This window comes from Uranotaenia lowii, chromosome 1 (genome assembly GCF_029784155.1).
Source record: "Uranotaenia lowii strain MFRU-FL chromosome 1, ASM2978415v1, whole genome shotgun sequence".
NCBI classification, from domain to species: Eukaryota; Metazoa; Arthropoda; class Insecta; order Diptera; family Culicidae; genus Uranotaenia; species Uranotaenia lowii.
In genome coordinates this window covers 99749259-99768425 of record NC_073691.1, presented here as the reverse complement: position 1 = coordinate 99768425, position 19167 = coordinate 99749259, and the positions used below count along the sequence as shown (strand labels likewise).

The following is a 19167-nucleotide window of genomic DNA, read 5'->3' as shown; positions in this document are numbered from 1 at the left end:
TCCAACTGGTATCATGAGGGGTTAGTTCACTATCTTGCTCTGCTTTAAGTTCATCTTCATCTGAAGTGGACTTAAGGAAGTACAGGGTGGTATAACCAACGTCTCAAGATCGCTTACTATTCTAAGCTGCCTACTCTAAACTTTTACTTCCCTTACCCCTCTACCCACATTTCATTTTCAGCGTCAGCTTCCCACAGCTATTTAAACGCTACAAAAAAAAAAAAAAAAAAAAGATTTCAGATTCAGATTTCAGATTCAGATTTCAGATTCAGATTTCAGATTTCAGATTCAGATTTCAGATTCAGATTTCAGATTCAGATTTCAGATTCAGATTTCAGATTTCAGATTCAGATTTCAGATTCAGATTTCAGATTCAGATTTCAGATTCAGATTTCAGATTCAGATTTCAGATTCAGATTTCAGATTCAGATTTCAGATTCAGATTTCAGATTCAGATTTCAGATTCAGATTTCAGATTCAGATTTCAGATTCAGATTTCAGATTCAGATTTCAGATTCAGATTTCAGATTCAGATTTCAGATTCAGATTTCAGATTCAGATTTCAGATTCAGATTTCAGATTCAGATTTCAGATTCAGATTTCAGATTCAGATTTCAGATTCAGATTTCAGATTCAGATTTCAGATTCAGATATCAGATTCAGATTTCAGATTCAGATTTCAGATTCAGATTTCAGATTTCAGATTCAGATTTCAGATTCAGATTTCATATTCAGATTTCGATTTCAGATTTCGATTTCAGATTTCGATTTCAGATTCAGATTTCAGATTCAGATTTCAGATTCAGATTTCTGATTAAAGTTTCTGATTAAAATTTCAGAATATTTGTTACTTGAATCATAGATTTTGTGTCTCCTGCAGTAGACACTGCTTGAAATAAAAGAAAAGAATCATGATAACATTCAAAACAAATGTATCACTGAAGAATTCTAAAATTCAGAAAATTCAGAAAAGAATCATGATAACATTCAAAACGAATCACTGAAGAATTCTAATGATAAAATGTCTAAAAAGATTCAAGAAGCTTTTTCAAATTTGGAAAAATAATCTTTCTCTATTTTAAAATCAAAACATTTACTACGCAAAGAGGCATCAGCATCAGCACAATCAATCAACAAACCACGCGGCGAGACGGCAGTTCCTCCTGCTGCTGGGTTGGGTGCAGTGATGCCACATTTCTATCGGTATTTTGAAACCCAAAAAAATCTTTTATCGGTATGTAAATCCTAAAAATCTGTATGAAAATCGGTATTTGAGGTAGATATTCAAAAATGCTTACATTTTAAACTTCCTAACGTATTTTTCTTTAAATAGAAGCTTTCAATAAACAGCAAGTCTCTTATGAATGTTCATTTTTAGTTCAAAACTAGCTGACTAAATGTGTTTTAGCATATATTACAGGAAGGTTTTTTTTACACTGATATACGTACCGCGTAAAAAAAATCCGTGCCGTGTAAAAAAAAGCTGTGTGTATTGCATTTCCTCCGTAACTTGGTTCTAAGTAACACTAGTTTACACAAAATGACAATTTTGAAATTTTAATAGAACTTTATGTTTGTTATGACTTGTATATATTTTTTTTTTTAATTTTTAAACTATCTGCTTTTGCTGACGAAAGCACAAATCACGAATGAAAATTCAGCAGAAAATCCGAAATAGGTATTTTTTCCAGTTCTCATAACTGAATGGGAATTTATTTTAAAAGTTACCATTTGATAAGAAAAATTAGTGGCATGGCGAGAACCTTCAGGTTACACGTTGTTTAGGAATATAAATTAAGGAAAAACTTGAGACTTCAATTGATTTTTGGCTGAAGTGGGATGTAAATTTGATAAATTCGATAAGGCAATAGAACCAGGTCAATCTAAAGGAAATTTTAATTTAGTAAACACTTACAAATCCAATGGCTTTTTGACGTTCGAGGTAAGTATAGGCCCAAGTTGATGTTCTTCGTTTTGTTGATGGATTTTCGCCAAACTCTAAAAGAATAGGTTCTTCCGAAAAAGATTTAAAACACATAGTTTTACTGTAACTGAAAGTACCCATTTTGCCTGGCGTGGTCTTTAATTCTGCGATCTCTGGTACCTTCTAGGTACCTTCTTATGATATCATATATTTTGCTAACAAGATGCAGAAGGATTGAAGATTATGCCGATGATATTACATACCGTGTATCTGATTGCACTTCAAATCTCGACATACCCCACGACGAGTTGAACAAGGATTATATTCAAACGGTGTATGTATTTCCTTGAAAAGTTAACATCTCGCGAGACAAGAACTTTAATGCGATCGTCAATTGAAATTGACCTTAACCCTCCAAAGCTGTTCGGGTCAATATGACCCGAAGCGCTCATTTCAAACATCTTTATCATCATTCCAATATACTGAAGAACTGTAAATTTTAACAGACCAAGTATGTTCTATGAAAATGATGATCAAATTAACGACAAAAAACTAAAATTGTTGTTTTCAAAATCGGTTCATTAAGAAATGAAATACAGCTATGCAAAGTCAAACCTGAATGTCGTTTTTTTAAAGTAAGGTTTTTTTTTCTACCGGAAGATCTTAGATAGCGGTCAAAACTTTCATTGGACCCCAGCATATCTATACATTGTCGGATAGATGGATTCTTGTCGATTTCAAACATCAATGAACCACTTAAATACAGCAACGCTGTCAAAAGTTATGAGTATTTTAAAAATTAAATTGATTTTTCGGACTTTTTACTTTTTGAACCAGTTTGTGATAACCTAGAAAAACATATCGACTTTGTTTTTAAATTTTGAGTAATTAGAATAAATTACCTACACAATGGCTAGTGAAGTAGACAATGTGCAACTCGAGACCCCATACACCCAACCTTCGGGTAGTGGTCATATCACCTCTTGTCTGCAACTCCGATTCTCTACCTCCCCGTGGTACTAGCTGGCGTGCGAGCAACCTTAGCGGAGATCGGGTACCCAACCCCGGTGGATGCTTTGGTCGCATGCAGAATGAGTTAGGGGGCTTCGCACGCGTCTGTTCTCCATGTTAGGGGCGGCGTGCGGAGTGCAACAACGTCCTGGTGGTGTTCGGGACCCAAAACAGCAACATCACGACGGTCCTCCTGCGAGATAGTGGGGTTAGCTGCGGGCCTTGCGAGCCTGTGACTACTAAAAAACATAAGCAACGAATAACGAACAACAAATTTCGTATGGAAATCGGCAAAGACCCACGCGACGGAAAGGGACTAGCGATTGGAAACTTGGAACATGGAACTGCCGATCTCTAAATTTTGTGGGCAGTACCCACGTGCTCTCCAACGAATTGAAGAGCCGCAAATTCGACATCGTAGCGCTGCAGGAGGTATGCTGGAAGGGCTCCACGGTACGAACGTATCCAGATGGTCGTGCCATCTACCAGAGCTGCGGCAACACACACGAGCTTGGAACAGCTTTTATAGTGATGGGAAAGATGCAAAAGCGCGTGATCGGGTGGTGGCCGATCAACTCACGAATGTGCCGGTTGAGAATCAAGGGCCGGTTCTTCAACATCAGCATCATCAACGTGCACAGCCCTCACCTCGGAAGTACCGGTGACGACAAAGACGAATTCTACGCGCAGCTGGAGCGTGAATACGACCGTTGCCCAAAACATGATATCAAGATCGTCATCGGGGATTTCAATGCTCAGGTCGGCCAGGAGGAGGAATTTAAACCGACAATTGGAAGGTTCAGCGCGCACCAGCTGACCAACGAAAACGGCCTCAGACTCATTGATTTCGCCGCCTCCAAACGAATGGCCGTACGTAGTACCTTTTTTCAGCACCGCCTCCCACACAAGTACACCTGGAGATCACCGTACCAAACCCAATCACAGATCGACCACGTTTTGATAGACAGCCGGCACTTCTCAGACATCATCGACGTCAGATCCTGTCGGGGCGCCAACATCGAGTCGGACCATTCACCCTTATTCTCGTTTTCGATCGAATGACATTCGTTCGAAAGTTAAGCAGTTTCGTATTCTTGTTTTCGTTCGAAGGAATGAAAACAGTTCGATCTTTCGAACATAGTTCGTTCGAACGAAACATTGCATTCCCGTTTTCGTTCGAACGTTTTTCCTCTATAGGCCGACAAACGCAAGTCTGATGTTGCGAACAGGGTGCGTTTGTGGAGTTGACTTCAGTTTTTGAATCAAATGAATGATATGTTGTGAGGTAAAATACTTTATTTTAAGTATCAAAAAGTAAAATTGTGTGGTTTGAAATTAAAAAAAAAAACAAATAACTTGATTCAAAATGCACAACTTTATTTGTAAATTAAACTCGTCAGAACTATGCGCTTTTTCAATCCTTTCAATCAGAAGAAAATTTTAAATTTTACAGGGTTTGTTTTCAAAATTTTTTATTTCCAAGTTTTTGGTGTTTGAAAATTTTAACCTACATGTTTAATTTTGCTTTCAAATTCAGTCGTCATGTTTTTCTTCGTTTCTGAGGGGATAAGCTTTTTGGCAGCAGCAGTATCGGCAACAGCGACAGCAGCATCCACTGGCTCCGGCTCGTTCTGGGTTTTCTATCGTTCTGGGAATCTCATGCCATGATTGCCGTAGATTTTTAAGTATCGGGCATCTTTTTTATCGTCTGACATCACGCTCAGCATTATGAATCCGGCAAACTACACTCCTGCTGTTTTCTATTACTGCTGCTGCTGCTGACTGTAGAATAGTCGACGGACCTGATTCGTTTCCTGGTGTTCTTGGCTTCTTGCACCTACCGGATATCGAATCAATTTTAGCACCACCTATACCCTAGGGAAAAAAGAAAAGACTTTTAAAAGGTTTGCCATGGTCTGGATGATTCTCAGTCGTATTCCGAAAGAATAAAAATCTAAATATCTAAAACTTACCGGTATACCTCTGATGAAAACAAAACAAAAACAGCTGATGTTCACATTTATTTTGCCGCGAGAAATGTCATTTGGTGTTCGAAAATTTGGGAGTTCATCAGGTAACACTAAAATCGAAAGTATCGCATTCGTTCGAAAACAAGAATACCGTTTTCGAATTCGTTCGAAAGTATCCGTTCGAACGAATGTTCGATACGCCGTAAACAAGAATAAGGGTGATTATCTGGTGATGGTGAAGATGCGCCCAAAACTCTCCGTAGTGAACAACACGCGAAACCGGCGCCCGCCTCGGTTAAATATCGCGCGACTGAAGCAACCTGAGGTCGCGGCAGACTACGCGCAATCGGTCGAAGCAGCGCTGCCGGCAGAGGGCGAGCTTGACGAAGCCCCTCTCGAGGACTGTTGGGATACCATCAAAACAGCCATCAACAGTGCTGCGGAGAACGTCATCGGTTATGTGGAGCGATCTCGACGGAACGACTGGTTCGACGAGGAGTGTAGGAGGGTGATGGACGAAGAGAATGCCGCGCGGGCGGCAGTAGTGCAAAGAGGCACCCGTCGAAATGTGGAAAATCACCGACAGCGGAAGAGGCAGCGAGTTCGACTTTTCCAGGAGAAAAAGCGCCGCCTGGAGGAGGAGGAGCTCGAGGAGCTGGAGCAGCTGCATCGTTCCCAAGAAACACGAAAGTTCTATCAGAAACTCAACGCATCCCGCAAAGGCTTCGTGCCGCAAGCCGAAATGTGCCGGGATAAGGACGGGGGTATCCTGACGGACAATCGTGAGGTGATCAAAAGGTGGAAGCAGCACTTCGATGAACACCTGAACGGCGCACATGCAGGAGATCAAGACGGTGGGGGAAGGTATATCGCCGGCGTAGCCAACGACGAAGAGGAGCCACTCCCAACGATGAGTGAAGTTAAGGAAGCCATTCGCCAGCTGAATAGAAACAAGTCGGCTGGGAAGGATGGCATCGCAGCTGAACTCATCAAAATGGGCCCGAACAGGTTGGCCGATTGCCTACACCGGTTGATAATCCGGATCTGGGACATAGAACAGCTACCGGAGGAGTGGAAGGAAGGGGTAATATGCCCCATCTACAAGAAGGGCGACAAATTGGACTGTGAGAACTACCGAGCGATCACTGTCCTCAATGCCGCCTACAAAGTGTTGTCCCGAATCCTACTCCGCCGCCTCACGCCACAAGCAAACAGATTCGTGGGAAGTCATCAGGCCGGCTTCATGGAGGGACGGTCTACGACGGACCAGATATTCACATTACGGCAAATCCTCCAAAAATGCCGTGAACACCAAGTTCCTACGCATCATCTATTCATCGACTTCAAAGCCGCATACGACACGATCGACCGTAACGAGCTATGGAAAATCATGGACGAGAACGGCTTTTCCGGGAAGCTAATCAGACTGATCAAGGCGACGATGGATGGAACGCAGTGCTGTGTGCGGATTTCGGGTGAATTGTCGAGTTCATTCGAATCGCGCAGGGGGCTTCGACAAGGTGATGGTCTATCCTGCATCGGCAGATCATCTGCGGCGGTGGAGGAGATCTACCGCAAACTGAAACGCGAAGCAGGAAGGATTGGGTTGATGATTAATACGTCCAAGACGAAGTACATGCTGGCCTGCGGATCCGAGACCGACCGAACCCGCTTGTCCAGTAATAACAAGGTCACGATCGACGGCGACGAGCTGGAGATAGTCGAAGACTTTGTCTATCTCGGCTCACTGGTGACGGCAGACAATGACACCAGCCGTGAGATCCGGAGGCGAATTATCAGCGGAAGTCGTGCCTACTATGGACTCCACAAGCAACTGCGGTCGAGAAGACTTTGCCCTCGCACGAAGTGTAACCTGTATATGACGCTTATTAGACCGGTTGTTCTCTACGGGCACGAGACATGGATATTGCTCGAGGAGGACCTGCGTACACTCGGGGTATTCGAGCGACGAGTGTTAAGAACCATCTTTGGCGGCGTACAGGAGAACGGAGTGTGGAGGCGAAGGATGAACCACGAGCTCGCGCGACTCTACGGCGAACCCAGTATCCAGAAGGTGGTGAAAGCTGGCCGGATACGCTGGGCGGGACATGTTGCGAGAATGCCGGACGACTGTCCTGCAAAACAGGTGTTCGCTACGAATCCGGTAGGCACAAGACGAGCGGGGGCGCAACGAGCGAGGTGGTTAGACCAAGTGGAGCGTGATCTGGCGAACGTGGGGTGCCCGAGAAATTGGAGAACGGTTGCCATGGACCGAGTGAATTTTAGGAATTATGTTCGTCAAGTTATGTCGTGAGACGGAATACTATGTAAATAAATAATACCTACACAATGAATACAATATCATCAAAATCGGTTAATATTTATAGCCAGGAGAACGAAATCAAACCACAACTCAAATATCCTCGAAACGGATATTTAGCGAACGGCTTTGGAAGGTTAAGAAACTTCAATTGGCAGTCGCAGAAGGTCAAATATCAGCCTTGAGCTTAGTCCATTGGCTTTTAGGTTGAGTACCATAATAGTGCATCATTTGACAGAACAAAGGAAAAAATTGCGCGAACAACTAAACGAATTATGAGAGTTAGCCGTGGAGATCTTTGCAGAATACTTTCAAAGCTGTACAGATCAAAGTTACGCCACGCCAGCTACCGAACTTTGTCTTCTTTCTACGGGACCTTTACGAGGATAGCTTGAATGAAGTGGGAGTGTTGAAGGGGGATGAATTTTGAGTTGAAATCTTAAAAATCGGTATGAAATCGGTATGTTTTGCCAAAAATCGGTAATCGGTATATACCGATTCTTGGTCAAAATTTTGCTCAAAAATCAGCATAAATACCGGAAAATCGGTATGTGTGGCATCGCTGGTTGGGTGGTAGATTTGGTGAGCGACAAAAAGAGAGCTACAGGATTTGTTTCTCCCGCAGCTACGTGAGGGGTGCGAGATTTGTACACCAACCTGTTGAAAACGTGGACCAAACTGGTTGAAATCTGGCAGCTTTCAGTAAATTCTAAAAACGTTGCTACAAATTTTCAAAACACAACACAAGATGTATGTCAATCGAAAGAGGAGATTCTAATGAATCTCTAGGTATATAAAAAGTGACCAATTTGAGTTCAAATTTTAGAGAAATCACGCTAACAAAATCGCGTAAACCCACCGACATGAGGGGGAGTTTGAAAAATGACAAAAAAGATGTGAGTTTCATTACCATATATTGAACAAATGAGATTTTTGAGGAACCAACTATGTTCTACGAAAATAATAATAAAGTTAACGAAAAAAAACTAAAATTTGAATTTAGAGAATCGATCCTTTGGTAACCGAGATACAGCAATGCAAAGCCAAAATTGGGTGACTTTTTTGAAGTAAGATTTTTTTCTACCGGAAGCTCCGGGATAGCGGCCAAAACTTCCTTTGGATCACCAAAAATTTATACATCCATGGATAGATTTATTCTTGACAATTCCAAATATTATAAAATCAGCGCAATATTTGGAACCTGTCTCAAGTTATAGGCATTCTAAAAAGAGCTCTTTTTCGGGACTTTTTTCATTCGGAATCAGCTACTGGTGATTTCGTAAAATATTTCGACTTTATTTTTCAATATTAAGACACTAGAATAAATTATCTATACAATGAATTAAAATTCTTCGAAATCGGTCAATATTTGCGGCCAGGAGAACGTACGTAAACTGCAGGTCAAATTTATCAAAAATAGATTTGTTCGGAAATTTTGCGAACGGCTTTGGAAGGTTAACATTTATAATGCTTTTTTCAAAATACGAAATTTACAATCGAAATTCTTTATTGAAAATTCAAAATAACATATTCCAAATTCAATAATTACAGTCATAGTTTTTTTTTTCAATTATATCACTGTTCGATTTTATCAATACTCGCCAAATTCACGCTCAATTTTTTCACGGTTTTTGTTTTGATTTTATCACGCTTTTTGAGAAATTGTTCAGAAACCATTTCCAGGACCTTAGTTTTTTTTCAAATTTATATGAAAAACAAAGGATTAAGTAAAATTCAAAATGTTTTTCGACAAGGTAAACTTTTTAGTTAATCAAAGGTGTGAAAATTAAAATAAAAAAAAATAAAATTTGCAGAAGAATTTTTTTGATGCATTTTTCGTTGAATTCTTTTTCAAAATTGACATAAGAGATATTGACTGTTAAATTTCCATAAAAACTTAATAATTCACTTTAATTAGATGAAGACTATAAAATTGATATTCAACATGTTTTTGGTCGCGATTCGACCAGACCGAACTGAACGCCATAAACTTGATTTCGAGAAAATCAAGTTCAAAGTTCACAGCCTTACCAATTGATACCATTTTATTAGATATCTAATTTAATCATTTAACCATCACATTTAGACTCTTATAAAGCCGTCGAGCATGTACTGGTCGATTTCTGATTACACAATAAGCCGTAAACTGAATTTTCATAGCAATATGTTTGCACCCAGTTCACTCTGGTCGAACCAAAATGTTTGAAAAATTGCCATGCGCTATCATTTGACTGGGCAATATGTTCTAAACGTAGGAGCCTACTAATAGGCGCTTTACGAGCAGCATCCAACGAGTATGGCTGATGCTTGGAAAATGTTTTTTCGTTGAGCCAGAGTGAACCGAGCCATACAAATTTCGCACTTTTGAAGTCCGGAATATCTTTGATTGTTACTTACCGGTTGCGTTCTAAACGACAGTAAGCAATAAAATAAAGTATCTTTTATCGTTAAATGTTAAAAGTTCTAATATCCTCTTGAGTAAATTGGAAAACAATACTCAAGGGATTCGGTTCAGTCTGGCGGAGCGCAATTTTAACAAATGCTTGAAATCCGAAATATAAAGTTTTTAGCCACGGGAACGTTTTTTATCATTAAATTTATCAATTATTAGTTCGAGACGAGCCGAAGAACTGTTCTGAATCGAAAAAACCCACACACATTAGATTATTTCGCACAAAATTAGTTTTCATGACCAAAACAGTCTTTTTGTCTTTACCTCTAAGGTGACTCTCAGTTCACTTTGGCGCAACGCATTTTTGCTATTTCCACTGTCTACAACATTGAAATTTTCTAATAAAATCAGAAAAAATAGGAAAAAAGTTCTGATTTTCATTGGACAGGTAGTTTATCACGTTTCGCATCCGCTGCAATAGATAACTCAATTTTTTTCAAATTGGCGTTCAGTTCGGTCTGGTCGAATCCCGGCCTTTTATTTCAAGAAAATATGTTAAAATTGCTAAAGAGATGAATAATTTGAACTGAAATCGATCCTTTGTGTTTAGTAATCTTACATTACATCTTATGATCAAAATTTATTGATACAAAACCTTTTCACCACTGAAAATATTATAAATTATTGATTAAAGACACTAAAAATACTTTTTTCCACCTGAATTTTTGGTTTCGCCAAATTCACGGATTCGTTATATTCACGGTGAAATTTTTTTCGACCGATATTAAATCATAAAACTACTGTACTACAACATCATGAGCACTTCTAGATCATGAATAATATCCAATAAATGTTCGAAAGTAATTCAAAATTTCAATTCCACAATTCATCATTCGAAATACAGAATAAATCACTCAGAATTTTTCATTGAATTGTAAATTTTAAATTTTTGATCTAGAATTTTGCATTTGAAAATTTTAGTTGAGCATTTCGAATTAAGAATTAAAAATTTGGAAATTTGAATTTCAAATTTAAACTTTATATTTAAAATTTTGAATTGTTTTGTATTTTGTTTATTAAATTGTGAAATTGGAATGTGGAATTTTGAATTGAATTTAGAATTGGCAATCTTAAATTTTAAATTTTTAAAATTGATTTTTAAATTGGATTTTGATTTTAAAATTTAAGATTTTTCATTTTAAACTATGAATTCAAAATTTTTGATATGGAATTTTGAATGTTAAATTTCAAATGTTGTGTTTTTGATTTATAATTTTGATATCTGAAATCTGCTATTTGAAATTTCTAATTTTGCATTTTGTAGGTTGAATTTTGAGTTTCGAATTTCAAATTTTGAATTTTAATTTTGAATTCTGATGATTGAAGTTTGAATTTCGATTAAGGAATTGTGAATTTTGAGGGCTCATTTTCAACCCTGAGTTACGAATTTCAAAAATTTTAATATAAATAATAAAATTGTAATAAATTTGTATTAAAAATGTCAAATTTTGAATTTTTGAAGGGGAATTCTTAATATTGAATTACAGTTTTAGAATTTCAAAACGCAATTTCGCAATGATCAATAAAAATGTTAAGTAGTTTTGAAAATTTAAAAATGGACCATAATAAATAATAACTCAATTAAACGTATTGTTTCTTGTATGATTACAAGTTTAATTGGCTTATGCCGTCATTTTTCAAAACAATTTCTAAATGAATTATATTTACAGATAGAAATTGAAAACTTTCTTGTAATTTATATAGCGCACTACAATCAGCGACGCAAGCAAACAGCGCGAATAGAACAAATTTGGTTCAAACCAGACACCCGACGCTTGTCCCGGTATATACAGCCTGTATAATACAGGTAAAGGAATCAATCATCTCTACCACACCAGTGCACTCCACACGAACGACGAGCCGAGCTAGAATCCAAACTCCATACGCCTCAAGCGAGTAGAAAAAACGACTCAGGCCGGTCAAAATCAAACGACTCCAGCAAGCCAGAAAAATCTTGAGTCAAAATCTAAAAAAAATCAAGCTAGCCGAAAAGAATCGGAGTCAAAACAAAAATACTCAAGCGAGTCAAAAAAAATACTCAAGCGAGTCAAAATAAAATACTCAAGCGAGTCAAAACCAAGAGACTCTTCCCGACTCAAGGATTTAAAATCAGCCTACCTGTGAGCGGATTTTATTTTTACTCTACGGATTTTTTTCCCATCAGACTCAAGCTCCTTGCTAGCAGTGATGCCAACTGTTTTTCCGAAAAGTCTGGAAGATTTTGGAAAAAAATGTCTGGAAAAGTCTGTATGGCTAACTTTATAGGTAACAACCTTTTTTTTTGGTCGCTATATCGCAATATTGTAGTAGTCTAGAGATCAATACTCATTACTTAAAAATAATAAATGCCGGAGACTATGTGAACGAAAGCTTGAACAACCGAGAGCTTAGACCCATTCAGCTGTCAAAATAACTTCTGTATTCTGCTTCACAGTAAATTCAGTCTTGCCGTTATGAGCTATTGAATTTCAAATTTTTTTTTAATAAAACGTTGAGCTAATAGAAATTTCTGGATAAATCTGGATAATTTATGAAAAGTCTGGACCAGACAACATGAGGTCTGTATTTCTGGATGACCCATAAAAATCTGGAAGATTCCAGAAAAATCTGGAAGGTTGGCAACGCTGCTTGCTAGTCTGCTCAACTCACTACCGAAGAAAAAATCATACGTGCTGTGCTGAGCAGATTTTCTAGTCATCTAATTTGACTCTACTCACCACTTGAGCGATTTTTTTTCGGAGCGAGTATGCGGTGCTTGGTGAGTAAGGTTCAAAAAGGAATCTTGATTTTATTTTACTCTCGCTCAGCCTGGGGTGGATTTTTTTTCTGTTCCGCCTCACACTCACGTTCGTTTGAGCCGATTTTTACTCGTTGAGTTGATTTTTTGCAAGCTTGCCTAGAAGAGGACCTGCTGGTGCAGACAAAATAAACTGTTGAGAAGCAAACGTTCGAACCAGGATATCAATGAGGTGCGTAAAATTTTAACTAGTAAATAGAACTCAAATTTATATTTTTGTCTACTTGCTTCAGGTTTGTTCGCTAATCAGCGTTTTCCCGACAACAAATTCGAGCGAGATTGAGACCAACTGATTGGGAGCTGCGCGGTATACGGAATATAGTCCCACGGAAGATTTATGAGCTGATATAGCGATCGAATTTTAGTAGGAGGATTACATTAGTTTTAAGCGAAACATGAAATGAATTTGAAAAAAAGATTAGTTTGGAGTACGCTCGTGTTTACATGAGAGTCAGATAGTCAGAATTGTAAATTGTTACAAAAGAATAGCATAGGCAGCTAGTTTCTTTGATCAGTTCCTACAGAGAAATCAAACAGGTAGACCTGTAGAAAAGTTAAAAAAAACTTAGAATTGTCGGTCATGTTTCGCAGTGAAAACAGCGCTTCGAATCGAGATTCCAAACAGTGAAGTGTCGCAGGTTTTGATTTAACAGCGGTTTAAACCCATTAGACAAAAATTTTTGGCATAAAAGTGAACCACCACAGTATGCTCAATCTTTATTTTGGCTCGAGCTGTGTTTTTGTAACAAGCTCGAGAAAATGTTCGTTTGATCTATCGCATGTTCTTAGCTACACTATTGTTTGGAATTTTTGATACTCGAGCTATGTTCAAAACGTTGCAGTATCAGTCTTTTAATGCAATTATCATCTAAATTGTAACAAATGATTTCTAAACATTATGTTCGCTGTACGAATGAAGATTAAATAAATGCTTACTATAATTCCGAATTATGATGACTTGAAAATTTGACTGAATTCAGAAAAAGCCCATTAAACGAATCGAACCTGAGTCATTACAGGAATGAAAATTTACAGCTCTGTAATTTTAAACCAGCCTGTAAAAAATGGTTCACGTAAAAATAATGGTCACGGGTTTTTTTTTTCGATCTGTAAAATTACGGTAAATGTCCTGCTCCTTTTTGTTACATGATATTTGCCGTAATTTTACAGCAAATATTTTTTTCTGTGTACAGCGTCCACTGACAATGACGATAATTTTATTTTTGAGTATATTTGTGTCAAACTTTGACAAAACAGTATAAAAAGGATTATCCAAAACCCTGCTGACGCGCTGGAATTTTGATTTATTTCAAAACAAAAACGTCGACGCTGGAGAACGTTGCTGTTTAGAACAAGTTCAGCGTTTTAGTACAATGCTGTCACTGACGCGACGCACCATTGTGGTGGCTCAAACGGAAAACGGTATCCTCAAAATGAAATGTCAACGCGACGCAACGTCCGACGGGCTATTGTGCGGGCGCCTTTAGTATTAGTGAATAGCTGTTCAATCAACAGCCTAATAGAAATCAAGGGGCTGAAAGAGAAGGAAATTTCCGAACTGACATTTCAGTACCGCACTGACGTTTTGGTACCAAAATGCCATTGAAATCAAAGGGGAACTGACGTTCTGGTTCCAAAAAGTCGGTACGGTCCGCTTGTATGTGATTTGACAGTTGCTTCAGATCTTTGGCTGAAAGAGAAGACAATTTCCGATCTGACATTTCAGTACCGCACTGACGTTTTGGTTCCAAAATTCCATTGAAATCATAGGGGAACTGACGTTCTGGTTCCAAAAAGTCTGTACGGTCGGTTTGTATGTGATTTGACAGTTGCTTCAGTCCTTTGATTGAAATCGATCGAAGTCAAGTAGAAAAACAGCTGAAAAACTGTCAATCCATTTCAATTGATTTCGATTGGGTTTCGTTGAACACACCGAAAATCGCTCTAATGTAAATAAATATACTTACAAGGTAAACTAACTGATTACTTACTTTTGTTTATTCTTCTTATTCACTTCTGCATAATGTGATGTTTCCAATCCTGTTCGGGGGTTGTTGTTGTAATTGTCAGTCTTTCGAGGAGGTTTTAATTTCTCGTGAGTTATTATGCTCGGATTGGATAGTTGTTTTGAGTTATCATCAGCGCGCGAGATATTTTCGTAATACTGCTCATGCTTTGTTGTTTTCAGATCGCTATTTCTATTTACATGATTTGAGTCACCATTTTGGTTTTTTTGTTTGTTTATCACAGCGTAAATGACTTGATGATCGTTTTCATCATTATTTTCTGATTTTATTGCGCCTATATTTTCGGTTTTAGAATATACTAATTCGTTGGCGCTAAGAGAAGTAGCGGCAGTATGTAGAATCCAATCCCGCACTGTGACCAGTATACCACAATCCGGATGCTTGATTTTATTAGAATTTCTCGAATCCTGTATATGTTTCTTTTTGGTTAGTGTGCTGATCGTGAATTGTTTCGAACTGCTCAGTTCAGGTGATTTGCATGGAACAACGAGTGCCAAACTTTGGTTCATTTTATTTTGGTTACGTTTGAAGGACGATCTAGTCGTTTCGATCGTGGAATGAATACATTTACTTTCAGTTAAATCAAAACGGTTGAATATGCAAAGTTGGCATTTTTTTTTCGTAAGCGAATCCATGCTTTTACTGATGCCCTTGTCTTTTGATGTTTCTTGAGCGCTATATTTTCCGTTCTTATTGAGCTGATCTGATAGAGCTTCGTTTGCTTTAAGTTCTTTATAAACGGGTGCCAATGCACTGATCGAATCACAGCGGATACAATGCCATGTTATCGAATTATTTATAAAACAGCAATTATAACAAGTCCAAACTCGGTGAACATTGGGTTGTGAAGAATATCGTCGAATATTAACACAATCATTTGAGTGCTTGATAGGATTTACTTGCTGGTCGAGATTTTTTTTGTTTATTTTCTTATGAGCTATTGCCAAACTATCATTAACTTTGGGTAAAACTTTATTGTAGTTTGTTCTGAAAGTTAAAAGAGAAATAAATACAAATAGTGAACATTCAAGGAAAAATAAAAATGAATTGAAATGTAACACCTAACGTAAGAAAATCGGTCTTTAAAATTCCAATAGCAAATTTGTAGAACTCCTATATATTTTACTCTAAGTTCAAGGGATTTTGAGGTATCTACGAATTAAGATATTGTACACACAAAACTTTCGAGGCCGGAAATTAGCAAAATTTTGCTCAAATTTGACCAGCTAAAATCTTAGCAATCAATGTAGCAATTTTTTCGAACTAAAATTTTAGCAAACGAGAGAAAAATTTAGCCGCCGCTATTTTTGCTCACTTTTTTAGCAAAAACCGGAGAAAAAGATCGCCCGGACCTGAAATTTTAAAATTTATGGTTTTTCTGTGGAGATTTAGGGGGAATGTTTGATTCTTAAATGCAATACTCAAATTTCATTCATTTTTAATTTATTTTTCACATTTTTCTTAAAAATTTTGACACTTTGTAGAACAGAAGTTCCGATCCTGGGGACGCACCTTCCGGCGAGCGGATTGCAATGCCATTCTTACCAACGAATGCACTAAGTTGTGTGTCGGATGGAGCTCGTTGAATTTTCAGTCTCGGCCCTTTCCATTTCCAGACTGTTGAGGATTTCTTTTTGAAGTTGTAACCTGGTAGAAAAATAATAAACAATTAAAAAATTGGAAAATCTTTATAATTTATAATTGACCCTACCTGTACGCTTCCGGCGTCGATTAGGCTAGTATATCGTAGTTGACTTAGCCACCTTTAGGAGCACCAGAATTAAACTTTCGGAACCGCGCTCAATCGTGTCAGTTTGTTTTTTTCCTCCCAACACGCGGCGGCTGCTGTCTGTACACAAAGCGGCTAAAAAACTTTCGTTTTACTAAAATCGAGCAAGATAAACTTTAAAATTACTAAAATCAAGTAAATTTAGCTTTTTGCTAACTCGACGGTAAAAAAATATTTTTGCTAACTGAAAGTAACAGCGAAATTTTGCTAAGTGGAGCCCCGAAAGTTTTGTGTGTAGTATCTTAATTTAATGAGACATTGCATTTTGTACCCCATTCCCCTTTCCCCAGCATGCATGTGTGTGTGTGTGTGCGTACTTGTCTCGTTGACTCGGAATAAGATACGAACGTAGCACGAACGGGCATTCGTTGTCGGACAAGCAGTAAGGACAGGTGTCCCGTACGTTAGCTCCCTGTACGACTTCATATTGACGACGAGGAAAAAAAAACATGGCGTTTTGTCTTGGTAAGTTGTTTGAAATCGGCCAGAAATATCGCTTTAATGCGGAAAGTTGGAAGGAATGCGCTTCAATGCGGAAACCAAGTTGTGCATACCAGATATTCAGTGGCTTGAATGCGGAAAAGTGCGATGTTCGAGAAGCTTTAAATGAGGAGAGAAAACTAGAAATTAGAAGCTTGAATGCTGAAAATGGAGATAGGGGAAGTGAAAAAGTATAAAGTGAACAATTACTTTAATGTGGTGAAAGTTTTGGTGAAGTTGCTTTAATTCGTAGCTTTAATGCTGGGAGGAAGGAAAAGCAAATGGACCAATGAACAGAAAAGACGGACGCATTGAATAGGAAAACGTTTATAGAGGTGAGATAATTGAGTTTAGAACAGAGACCGACAAAAAACACAAACACAGCACAGTACATAACGTGCAACACAAATCCTGGAGTGCTGACACATAAATTTTTGTGTGCGACACTTTGGTTTGGCACAGCACTTCAATTGTGTTGTGTTGCATCAAATCAACACGACACAGTTCCCAGTTGTGTCGTGTCGAGGATAACACAGCTCGCAACACAGTGTTGTTACGAGCAAGGCATTTTTTTTCGTATTTTCAATGGCGAAGCTCTTCACTCACATTGTGTTGAGCAAAAGCAAAAGAAAAAAAATTATCCAGGCGACGAATTGAAAAAAAAGCTAGCTGGCAGGAGCAACAATGATAATCGTATCGGGACCGGCACACGAACACACTGTGTCGTCAACTGTGTCGCATACTGTGCTGTGTTGCGGCCGACACGCAACAAAAGTAGATTAACACAGACACAGCACAGCTTCGTTTCGGAAGTGCTGTGTCATCAAATTGTGTTGCACTTACTGTGTTCGTGCTATTTTCGGTCCCTGATTTAGAATATAAAAGAAATACAGGCATGGAAGCCGGAGCGGAAAAATTGTCGTGTGAGTGTAGTTGTGAGATGATAAACGGTTGAATATAAGCTTAAAAGCTCCGATTCGAGGTGATCTGAAAAGCTCAGTTATGTTTGGCAGTGTGCGAGAATTGCACTATGAAGAGGGAAACAGCCTTTAATGGTGTTTTATGCTTCTTTTTCAGACATGGTGCATTCATTGGGACTCCAGCTGCAACCGTTCGACTATGCAGCGCATACTGATGATGTTGGAGTAGAATGTCGCAAATGGTTAAAATCTTTTGAAACCATGATCAGAGCCAGCAGAGTTGACGATGATGATTGGAAAAAAGATTTGTTGCTCCACTATGCGGGACCAGCGGTACAACAGTTGTACGATACTCTACCGGAATTACCAGAGGAAAGTATGCGGGGACCAATACTGAACGTTGACAGTTATATACCAAATATGACTAGCTACGAAGAAGCTTTGAAGAAGTTAAATGATTTTTTCCTACCGGTGGCGAACACATCTTACGAGAGATACTTGCTCCGGCAAATGAGTCAGAAATCCGGAGAAAATATCGACGCATTTACAATAAGATTACGCGTTCAAGCTGAACGATGTGGGTTCGGTGATAAGTTAGAAGAACACGTGAAGGACCAGATAGTGCAATCATGCAAATCTGCAGTGTTGCGCCGCGACTTGTTGAAGCGAGGAGACGCTGCTAGTCTAGATTAAATTTTGAGTGTGGCGAAAATCTTCGAGACGGTTTCGCAGCAGGAGAAAGTATTCGTATCAGACGAAGCACCGAAACTGCAATCAAATGAGGTAAACAAGATTAGATCTAGTGGAAAAATGTCGAACAAGAACCAGGATAGATTTTCGGCACGTGGATGCTATCGTTGTGGAAAAAGTGGCCATTTTGCCAGAGATCAAAGCTGTCCAGCCAGAGGAGAGATATGCAAGAGATGTTCAGGTAAAAAAATGTTTTTGAAGTTTCGTTTTGTTTCAGGAGGATTTAAAAATATTTGGGTTTTGTCCACTTAGGTAAATATCATTTCGCCATCACATGTCGAAGTTTCAAATCTTGGTCGAATACAATGCGTGGTGGTTTTTCTGGAGGCCGAAATGTTCGTACGTTCAAGAGCAAGGAAAATGAATCAGAGATGGAAATGATCACAAAAGATCGGATGTACTGGGAACCATCAAAGACGTAGTTGTTAATATACCAATAAAAGCTGATTTTACACCCGTTATTCAGCCATATAGACGTTTTCCAGTTACCTTGGAGAAAGCTGTTGATGGCAAAATAGATGAGCTTTTACGTCAAGGAGTCATCGAGGCAGTAAATGGTCCGGCCAAATGGATTTCGCCCGTTGTGGTCATTCCGAAAGGTGATGACGTGCGTCTATGTATTGATATGCGCCGTGCAAACGAGGCCGTGGAGAGAGAAAATCACCCTTTACCAACCATTGAAGATTTCCTACCACATTTTTCGAAGGCGACTGTTTTCTCTCGACTG

The 19167-nt window shown here is 38.6% G+C and overlaps 1 protein-coding gene across 5 annotated transcripts in view; it reads right to left on the bottom strand.

Moving 5' to 3' along the window:
- LOC129747123 (calpain-D) overlaps positions 1 to 19167 on the bottom strand; it is a 450101-nt gene that overhangs the window by 299129 nt on the left and 131805 nt on the right. For all 5 annotated transcript variants that reach the window (XM_055741165.1, XM_055741174.1, XM_055741159.1 and 2 more), the window contains exon 2: positions 14466 to 15488. In XM_055741165.1, the coding sequence (XP_055597140.1) occupies positions 14466 to 15488 (1023 nt within the window). The remainder of the gene's footprint in view (positions 1 to 14465; positions 15489 to 19167) is intronic.